The sequence below is a fragment of the Kryptolebias marmoratus genome, linkage group LG22 (genome assembly GCF_001649575.2).
Source record: "Kryptolebias marmoratus isolate JLee-2015 linkage group LG22, ASM164957v2, whole genome shotgun sequence".
NCBI classification, from domain to species: Eukaryota; Metazoa; Chordata; class Actinopteri; order Cyprinodontiformes; family Rivulidae; genus Kryptolebias; species Kryptolebias marmoratus.
Genome location: NC_051451.1, coordinates 5108044 through 5118482, shown reverse-complemented (window position 1 = coordinate 5118482; position 10439 = coordinate 5108044). Strand labels below are relative to the sequence as shown.

At 37.1% G+C, this 10439-nt stretch overlaps 1 protein-coding gene across 1 annotated transcript in view; it reads right to left on the bottom strand.

The window, feature by feature from the left end:
• The window catches only part of epas1b (endothelial PAS domain protein 1b), a 132434-nt gene that overhangs the window by 51233 nt on the left and 70762 nt on the right, over positions 1–10439 (bottom strand). Inside the window, exons 3-4 of the mRNA XM_037973431.1 lie at positions 6377–6528; positions 4625–4709 (exon numbers count right to left, since the gene is read on the bottom strand). Of these exons, the coding sequence (XP_037829359.1) occupies positions 4625–4709; positions 6377–6528 (237 nt within the window). The remainder of the gene's footprint in view (positions 1–4624; positions 4710–6376; positions 6529–10439) is intronic.

The window sequence follows — 10439 nt, the reverse complement described above, 5'->3', positions numbered from 1 at the left end:
GTTCCCCACCTCCAGGCCTGGCTCCAGAGTGGGGCCCCGGTGACCCGCGTCCGGGCGAGGGAACACTGTGTCCAATAATCTTCTTCATCATAAGGGGTCTTTGGGCTGCAATTCGTCGGGCCCCTCACCTAGGACCTGTCTGCCTTGGGTGACCCTACTAGGGGCATTAAGCCCCTGACAGCATAGCTCCTAGGATCATTGGGACACTCAAACCCCTCCACCACGATAAGGTGGCAGCCCTGTTTGCTGAATATTAGTTTTAAATAAATTACAGAATTATGGTAAATGGGCTGTACTTATTATAGTGCCTTTCTAGCCAATCAGGCTACTTAACACAATCTGTGCCCTCATTACCCAACCACACTCATGTTCATACAGCACTCTACTAAATCTCTACAAAGCTAATCTGAATTAATTATTCTACAGAATCTAATCAGTGCTTTAGATCACATTCATACACCAATAGAGCACACATTGAAGGCAATTTATTACTGTAATTTCCAATCTGCATTAGATAGCCTCTGACCATCTGTCCTTATTGTTGTTCTGGATGCTTGTCCATTAACATATAGTTAATAGCCATATAGTTAGCATTGTAACATGTTACACACCACAATGGCACAATGTCCTTAATCATTAAGATGTAGGCATACTTCTTAAAGATAAGGACACTTTTCTGAGAACAGTAATGGAGAGTTAAGGAGGCTATGCTTTGCTTGTGACTTCAGCTTGCTAAAAACAGAGCAACTCATTACAGTGTAAAAGCTTGGAATGCCATGCTTTCAGTTAGAATTGCAAAAGCTTCTCTGATGCAAAGCAAAATGTCTTCAAAAAATAAGAAAAAAAAAATCCAGTTGCCAGGGGTGCCACCAGAAAGTTTTAAAGCAGTTCCCAGATGGAGGCTGCTGATAATCTTGGAGTGGCAAACCTAACTCAAAAGCCATAGCAGGATTTCAAGTGTTTTATTGTTGTTGTCATGTATAAAGCATTAAAAAAAGTTAATATAATATAGGAGTAGAGCTAAACCAATATTCTGACAGATTAATAAAAATATAAATTTAAAATTAATTTATAATTGAAAAAAATAAATTTCACCAAAAAATTCAGCAATATTTGTGCATACTTAATTAATTACCAAGTAGGAAAATTAGATACAGAGGCAGCTACAACAAGCTTACGGTAATTTAGATTTTCTTTTTAGGCGAGAATGCTTTTCTAGTCATTTTTCAGAGTAAAAGTACGTTTAAGAATTTAAAAAAATGCTTTCTTTTTTATATTAGGCAATTGTTGTTATAAGTTGTTGAAAAATACATATTGGCCAAAAACAAACAAAAACAAAGAATCTGTGTTGTATATCAGCCATTGGCTGCCGTGACTTCAAAAATTTGGCACTATCCATACAAATACTCATATTGATTAACTTCTATATAAACTGACAGGTCAAAAAAAAAGTTGCCACCAAAAAAAAGGTTATACATTCTAATATTTCGTTGGACAAGCTTCTGCAATCTCACAAGATTTATTTCCATCCAGTGGTGCATTATTTTTCACCAAGATCTTGCATTGATGATGGTAGAGTCTGACTGCTGAGCAAAGCCTTCTCCAGCACATCCCAAAGATTCTCAATGGGGTTAAGGTCTGGACTCTGTGGTGGCCAATCCATGTGTGAAAATGATGTCTCCTGCTCCCTGAACTACTTTTTCACAGTTAGAGCCCGATGAATCCTGGTATCCTGACACGGCCATATTCCTGGTCCTTCAGTGTATTCAGGTAGTCAGCTGATCTCATTCTTTGAGCTGTTGCTGAACCTAGACCTGACCAACTGCAGCAACCCCAGATCATAGCACTGCCCCCACAGGCTTGGACAGTAGGCAACACTTCACCTGCCTCTCTTTTTACCCTGATGAGCCCATCACTCTGGAACAGGGTAAATCTGGACTCATCAGACCACATGACCTTCTTCCATTGCTCCAGAGTCCAATCTTTATGCTCCCTAGCAAATTGAAGCCTTTTTTTTCCCGGTTAGCCTCAGTGATTAGCGGTTTTCTTAAGGCTACACAGCTGTTCAGTCCCAATCCCTTGAGTTCCCTTCACATTGTCCGTGTTTAAATTCAATTCAATTCAATTCAATTCAATTCAAATTCAATTCAAAAATACTTTATTAATCCCAAAGGGAAATTAAATGTTGTTGTAGCTCATAATCCTGGTTTTGTTAAAGAGCTTATGGCTGTGAGCAGGAAGGGTCTCTTCTAGCGGTCTGTCCCCATTTGTCCTCGGTCCTGGTGTCCTCAAAGAGTCCCACCAGGTAACCCTTGCTGACCTCCTGCGGAACCTTGATGGCCAAGCTCTGGAAGCGCAGGTCGGTCTTGAAGTCCTGGGCGATCTTCTGGACCAGGTGCTAGAAGGGCAGCTTCTAGATGAGCAGCTCAGTGGACTTCCAGTATCAGTGGATCTCCCTGAGAGCCTTGGTCCCGGGCCTGTAGAGATGAGGCTTCTTCTCTCTGCCAGTGGTCGGGGCGCTCCTGCGGGAAGCTTTGGTGGTTAGCTGCTTCCTGGGAGCTTTACCTCCGGTGGATATATGGGCGCTATGCTTGGTTTTGGCCATGACTCGAGTTCAGGGTTCTTCACATTTAACACTTGTTGTCATGGTTACGCATCATAACAAAATGTCCAAAAGTAAAAAGACTTTGGTAAAAATCCTTCCAGCTGCACACCATCCAATACCAGAGGAAGTAATCATTCAAAAAAGTGATTTACATCCAGAAAAAAAGAGGAATAAAGTTTTCAAAAGCAATATCTATAGAAGAGCAATAGAAGAGAGCTACTCCAACATGCAGCCACCTTGAGCGGCGCAATTCTAGAGTCAATTGAGCAATTCTAAATGCTCTTACTTTCACTATTAAATGTAGCCCGGAGCTCTACTGTTGGTTTTTTTTTTCAGTTTGATTTCATCAGATGTTTAAGTGATCGCCAATTACAATCATGGGTCCCCACTATCCTTCCAGTTTTTAATAATGCATTGGAAAGCTCTTAACCCAATTTTAGTAGTTTCTGCAATCTCCGTAGATGTTTTCTCAGCTTGATGCATGCCAATGATTTGACCCTTCTCAAATAGACTGACATCTTTTCCACGACCACAGGAAGTGTCTTTCAACATGGTTGTTTAAGAAATTAGAAGCAACTCATTGCACTAGTTGGTGTTAAATAACTTGTTGCCAGCTGAAACATAATTGCCCACGCAGTAATTATCCAATAGATGGCTCATACCTATTTGCTTAGTTAAATCCAGGTGGCGACTTCTTTTTGGCCAGGCAGTGTACAAGTTGGGTAATTACCTTCTTATTTAGGCCTACTTTGGTTTCTTATTTTAGACCTAATATTAGTAATTGAAAACTGCATGGACATTTCTCAATATATTGAAGGTTGCCCTCTTTTTTTCTTAAGTTATTATTAATTAAAATAATATGCCTATAAACTTCTGAAACCCCACATCCTGATATGAGGGTATTTGCTTTTTGCACCATAATACTTTTGTAAAGCTTAGACCGATTGTCCTCATTTAGCGAGACTAAATTTTCATTTCCTGATTTTTAGAATTGAAATGAAAATAATAATTATATTCATTTTTTTAAATACCAGTTTCTCAGAAATTGTTAGTTTTTTTAATGTTTTTGAAGTTCTACTGAAGCTATGGTACATTAAAATGCACCAAACAAAAACTCAGGACTCAGGAGGGTAAAACTGTTTTCAATAGGTGGAGGCTGCCAGTGAGGAGGCCAGCAAATTTAAATCAGGGGCAATTGCTTCACCTTTCTTGGCATATCTGCCAGTTGCCTTTTAACAAATCATGTGTAATGAGCTTCTTGTACAATGACTGCTAGAGATTGGCACCAGATCCCCACGACCCGAAAGGGTGAAGCAGGTAAAGAAAATGGAATGGATGGATGGATGGAAGGATGGATGTCCTGGATTACTGGATAACCTACATCAACATTGTAACATTGTGTGACTTATTCATTAGGTCTGCAGGATCTGCAAGTTCTATAACCAGGGGGAATTAGTTTTCCCCCTCATTCTTCCCAGTTTCAACAACCCAACATAAACACAGTTTTAAGACTATCCTCTGATGGTTATTCTTTGCTCGAAGATTAACCCTGCTGTGTGTTCAGACTGCCATGGTTTCCAGCTCACAAAGCAACTACCTTTATTCAGTCACACATAATGTGTTCTAATACTTTTCACTCTCTTGCTTGCAGTGTAAATAGTTTCAATCAAACAAATATTTACTCTTGTTCAATTTTCTTTTTGTATAGTCTTCCATAACAAAACATTTTCTTCACAAGGTAATTTAAATATTTGGATTCCATGTTCATGCATCAGAGAGATTCTTCCATGGGTTTCCATCCAACAGATCTCAGACTAAAAGTCCAATGTCATTCAGATATCTTAACTTGTCTGATCAGGAATTTTTTGTTTTTATGGACTCTACTGGGTGCATTAATCTCAGGTGTAATACTTTAAATAGATAATATTATATTGCACAAAAACATATTTAAAGAGATTTATTTGTACAAAAACAAACAAACTAAAAAAAAATCTGACTGTTGTGAGGTTGTGTGCTGACCTGTTTTCAGGCTAAGATTTTCTCTGATCTCTTCATGGTCACATGGATGAGTAAAGTCGAAGATGCTGTGACCTGTTAGCTCCACCTGAAAAGTTAATTAAACTTAATTAAACTTTAAAACAAATTACTTAAATCATAAATCACAGTTGTACAACACTTCCTTCTTTTCTCAAAATGGTCCCACCCCCACACCATCTGTAAAAACAGATGCAAAGAAAAAAACGCTGCAGTGAATTGCAAAATAAACAATTCAGATAATGATTCAATTAATTTGCAGTAACTTCACACTCAACAGATAACAGACATTGCATCTTACTGCCATTAAAGTGAGTGGTGTCAGAAATCCATGACATAGAGACCACTTTATGTCAGAATATAACACCTCAGACCACTAGGTGGCAATGTTTGCTTGTACCTCCAAGTTTTTTTTATTTCACGTTGAAGATTATTAATCTTCAGAAATGTTGATGATTCGTTGCTTGACAGATCATTTTTACTCAAGCCTCTAAAAGCTCATTTATACTGATCTATGAACTGAGAGCGCTGTGCAGAGGCTAAGTGCCTGGAAGTGATGCTTTGATATAAAATATTTTTGTATTAATGTATTTTCAAACTGTCTCATAGGTGCTCTGCTTTGAAGTTAATGATGTTGTCTCTTGTGTTTTGATGGAGATGGTGAAACATGACATCCAGAAAGAACAAAACAAAACTGTATCACCTCCAGAAATCTAGACTGTTTTAATAAAAAACAAAAGAAAAACAAATGATAAAGAAGATTTGAGATCTGGAAAAAAAATAATCTTGATAATTAAGAGTAAACTTCCTGTCTTTGATGAACAGCTTTGATGTTGGTGCTGGTGAGTGAAAAAACATGCTGATTGTGTTTAGAGTTTAATCTCTGTGTCTGTTGGCCTCAGAGTTATTTCACACAAATTCAATAAGCTTCTAGTACCATAGATCAAAATCTCTGTTTTTGTCTGACAGAGCCAATGACCTCCTGATTATCATTTTTAAGGAAGGTAAATTTTAAGTGTAGAAGTATAGATGCATAACAAAATGTGTTACGTTTTGCATTTACAGTGGGCTCATGGCACAAAACAACAACTAGACAGATATCCAATCACATTTACCAAGACGCAACATTTCAGAACAAAGTTAAAATAATAATTATCAAGCAGCAACATTCACATGTGAAACTGATTCTAAGTAAAGATTTGATGCAATCTGCTGGCTTCTGTATATAAAAAAAAATTCTCTCATAGACATTTCATATTTCCTGAAGGGGACTGTTCTGAATAAGTATTCAAAATGCATTGAACTGGGCTGCAGTTAGATCTGAATCATCATTTTAATGCTTTTCAGACAGAGTTAAAACTGGATTGCACTGGAATAAACTGAACTGAATAAAATTATTTGTGTTGCTCCTTGTATTTGTGGTGCTGCATTCCAAAAATCAAAAGATGCCATCTAAAAGATGAAAAATAGAATTGCAAAAAAAAAAAAAATAGAATCCAAAAATATAGACTTTTGAGAAAATTGGGTTTTTTTTGGGCACTGCAGCTGGTTAGTACACTTTTTAAAAATTAAATATTTTATGCAAGAGAATTTTAGGAATGTAAAACTTGTGTCATGTAAGGTTTTGATAAGTAATGACCCAGATGTTTTCTTCAGCACCTGTGTTACCATATGTGGATGTTATTAACTTCTGGTCGCATGTCCAGGACCTTTTCTTCTCTGATCGTGCTTATTTACCTGTGTAAGGCCCATGAATTTGTTGATGTTCTCAGACAGAAAGATCATGTCGCCATCTGTTGTTACCACGGTGATAAAGCCCTCCAGAGACTTTAGGTACATATTGTCGAGGACACTATCGTCAGTGCCATTACTGCTGTGGTTGCTGCAGGCTGGGAGAAGACAAAATGTTTGAATATTAGCAAGAAGGTCAATTGAAATTTCTATTTTCCTTCTTGAAACAAATAAAAGCTTTCTTCATCTTGGGCTGATCCTGGACATCGACTCTGACAGATTACATTCAATCTGCACAAGCATTTTTAAGAACTGCTTGCTTTTGGAGCATAACTCACTTGTTATGCAATTTTTTTTCAAATATACTCAACATTATGTCCAAACATTTACATCTAGAGACTCCGGTCAGTCACAAGGTTTTGTTTCAAAGATCTCTTGTGAAACACTTGAAGCGCTGGTCACAGCTCTGAAAGAAACCTAAGTGTGTGTGTGTGTATGTGCAAACAGTGGCTTCAAGCTGAACAAAGCCCAGTAATTGACTGGGGTGGGGGGTGGGAAGCTCACAATTCCTCCCCGGTGCTTCCCTCAGATAAGAGGAGAATGGTTCTCTGAATTGAGTTCAGAGCCAGGATCAGACCATTCTGCAGGAGCCCCAAGCTTTCACACAGGCCACAGAGAGCAGTGGAGACTTCTGGGGCCCAATCCAAGTGACCGGTGGCACTTTCGGCCTTCATACTGTACTTAGCTGTGATTAGCAATCATTTGAACTGAAACAGCACTTTTCACTTTCTTGTTGTTATGTTGCATAACGAGTCTCATGAAAATAATTGGGGCACAAAACTGAGACGGGCAGCAGCAGCACAAATAAGCTCCACTTTTTGCTGACATTGATCTTGTTGCTGCTGTGACAGAACAGAAAACAATACAAAGAACATGAGTCTTATAAAAAAAAAATGAAACTGGTAAACAGAAAACATGAAAGTCCAAATTTTAAAGAGTGGAACTCCCAAAACAAGATTGTCAAGAAACTGTGATAGCATCATCTGTTCTCTGATGTGGGCTTCAGAGATTCAGGCTTTTATTTCCTGTTTTCTATGTTTGAAATTCATGAAAAAGGCCACGGAAATATATAAAGATTTCAGTGTCACTAAACATCATGAAACAACCTGTGAGGCACAAAGCCACAATGAACAGCTTAAACTGAGAATTAAACAGTGTTACAATGCAGCAAAGAATCAATTCAGATTGTTTAGCTGTAACATCAACATTTAAATCACAGTGTCACAGAATAAAACTTGAAAGAAAATCAACACTTTTTTGGACCTAATTTGAAAACAAATGTTTGAGTGGAATACCTTTTCCTCATTAGCTTTCTTAGGGTTTGTTTTATAACTTTTGTTTTTGATCTCTTTGCATTTTTGACTCCACAACCTAAAACACAATAAATAAATGAAAAGCCTAGCATTCCTTAAAGAAATGCATATCACGTCACTTTGATTGTCAAAAGTATAAACAAAGATTTTCTGACCCTTGTGCTCTGAATAATTGTTCAGATTGACTCTCAGCTATCACACTAAATTTTAGCTTATTATCTGTTAAACTGACTATGTTACAGATAATTTTGTATTAACTAATATTGATTAACTATGGAAGATTTCATTGATGGACAATCTGCTCCATTGACTCCAAAAGATATTCAGGTGTAGATATAAATCCAATTATTAGTTTCTAAGAGTTTTATTAAAATAAAATGAACAAGGGTATAGCCATTTTTGTGTTTTCCAGAGTTGATTAACTGTGGCAGCCATCTTGAATTGGGTTGACTCCAAATGTTATTCAGTTGTATATCTACATCCAATGATTACTTTTTGAACTCTTCTTGAGTTTCACTGAAATGTGTCCTGTGGTTCATGAGATATTTTGTTAATAAACAAAATATCACACAAAGGCAATTATATGATCGCCTGGCTTAGGGTGATATTTGCACAAATATGTAATTTCATTAACAACATTAAAATTTTAGCCATCTGATAGAGCTGCGATCCACTGCAAACTTCCTAAAGGTGAAGCTAATGACTGATTTCTAATTTTTGTCTTCCATTTTAATTAGTAAAGAAATATGTGGAGATCTGAATATTATTTTTAATTGTATTGGTCGATCTGGAAAACAAATTTGCTGAAAGTTGTGTATAATATTTTATACTTTTTTATGGCAGTAAACTTATCTTTGAACAATTCAGAAAAGCTGAACTCTGAAAGTTTTACTTTGTGCTTCTTGATCTTGAGTTTGAATCATCAAGGCTTCTTAGGTTTCGCTGAGTTTAGGTAACAGAGGTTGTTTCTTACAGCAGCTTGCATATGCGCTCCTGGCTGCATCTACAGCATGTTGTGTGTTTGTTTTTTGTTGGAGCATGTGCGCAAGCGTGAACAGTGGCTCGTTTGGTGCCATGGTGGTTGGCTGTTATGGCTACCAGGGATAATGCCAGTAGCAGCTGAACGATGGGCTTCTATTGTGATATTTCATCCTATATCATGGAGCAATCAGAGCGGGCTGATAACACGATATCTGTCACTGCATCTCTTGGATCTCCCTGTTCTCTTTTTCCTTTCACCCACTGCGTTCCTGCCCTCATACTGCTCCTCTTCCATCTGCCCGCCTCCTCTTTCCTCCTGCTCACCTCTACTTGTTCTCCTCCTCAGTTCCTCCTGTCTACCTTTTTTCCGAAGTGTATCTGTTAACAAGACCTGACTTTTAGGAAACATGAGTTTAAAGATACAGGTTCTCATCATTCAAAAAGAAAACAAAATTGAGCTGCATAAAAGTTTCACATTTTAACTTGACAAAAAAAATTGAGCTTAACAATGGAAATGGTTGTTTTTAAGTTTACGATATTTATTCATCAATAATTGATTTAAACTGACATTTTCACTTGACAAAAAACTGAGCTGGCAACCTTTGGAAAAAGAAATAACGTGTTATATTATTTGAGATTGTTTTAGTGCAGAAAATACTGCAAACAACCTTTGTTTCTTCATATTTACCATATTTATCTATTTATTTGAACTAACATTTTAACTTGACACAAAATCCTGAGCTAAATGATTTAAGAAAATGACATTTTACAAAAATATGTGAGGTTGTTTTGTTGCAAATAAATAATAAAAAAAAAATCATTTGTTCATTCATTTCTTGATTACCTTATTTTAAACTTGATTTCTTTAACTTGACATAAAAACAGTTTTGCTTGAAGTTCAGAAAAAAGGCATTTTACAAAAATATGCTATTTGTTTTCAAAACATGTTGGAGATATATTGTTTATGTTTACTGTGTTTAAAGTTATTCTTTTCTTTTACAACATATCTCTTTAATCGTGTAATTTCAGTATTTCTTTATATATATATTTTGGTCTATTTTGGCTAACCTTTTTATTCAAATTACATTTTAAATAAATCTGCAGACAAGTAAAGACAGCTGAAAAGTGATTTATTTTTTCCTAATGAGATTTATTTTATTTATTTTAGAAAACATTTAAATCATAATGTCAAACTTATTTCCATCTGTTTTTAATTTCATGTGACTCTTTTTGTTTAGTGCCCTGAGATGACTTTTGTTGTTTGTGAATTGGCACAGCATAAATTATATAAACTTTTTATTCAAATAAAAAGCTGTGGTTATTGGAGTCAGCGTAAACAGACACAAACTCAGAAGTACTTCAAACAGAACTGCACTCTGGCTTTCTGTTTAAAGCTGAATCAATCAGTGTGTTTTTAGCAAATGAAAGTGACTTTAAATGAATTACAAGTTTTAAAATCCTTCAGGCCCATCCCTGGGCTGCCACCTTATCGTGGTGGAGGGGTTTGAGTGTCCCAATGATCCTAGGAGCTATGCTGTCAGGGGCTTAATGCCCCTAGTAGGGTCACCCAAGGCAGACAGGTCCTAGGTGAGGGGCCCGACGAATTGCAGCCCAAAGACCCCTTATGATGAAGAAGATTATTGGACACAGTGTTCCCTCGCCCGGACGCGGGTCACCGGGGCCCCACTCTGGAGCCAGGCCTGGAGGTGGGGAAC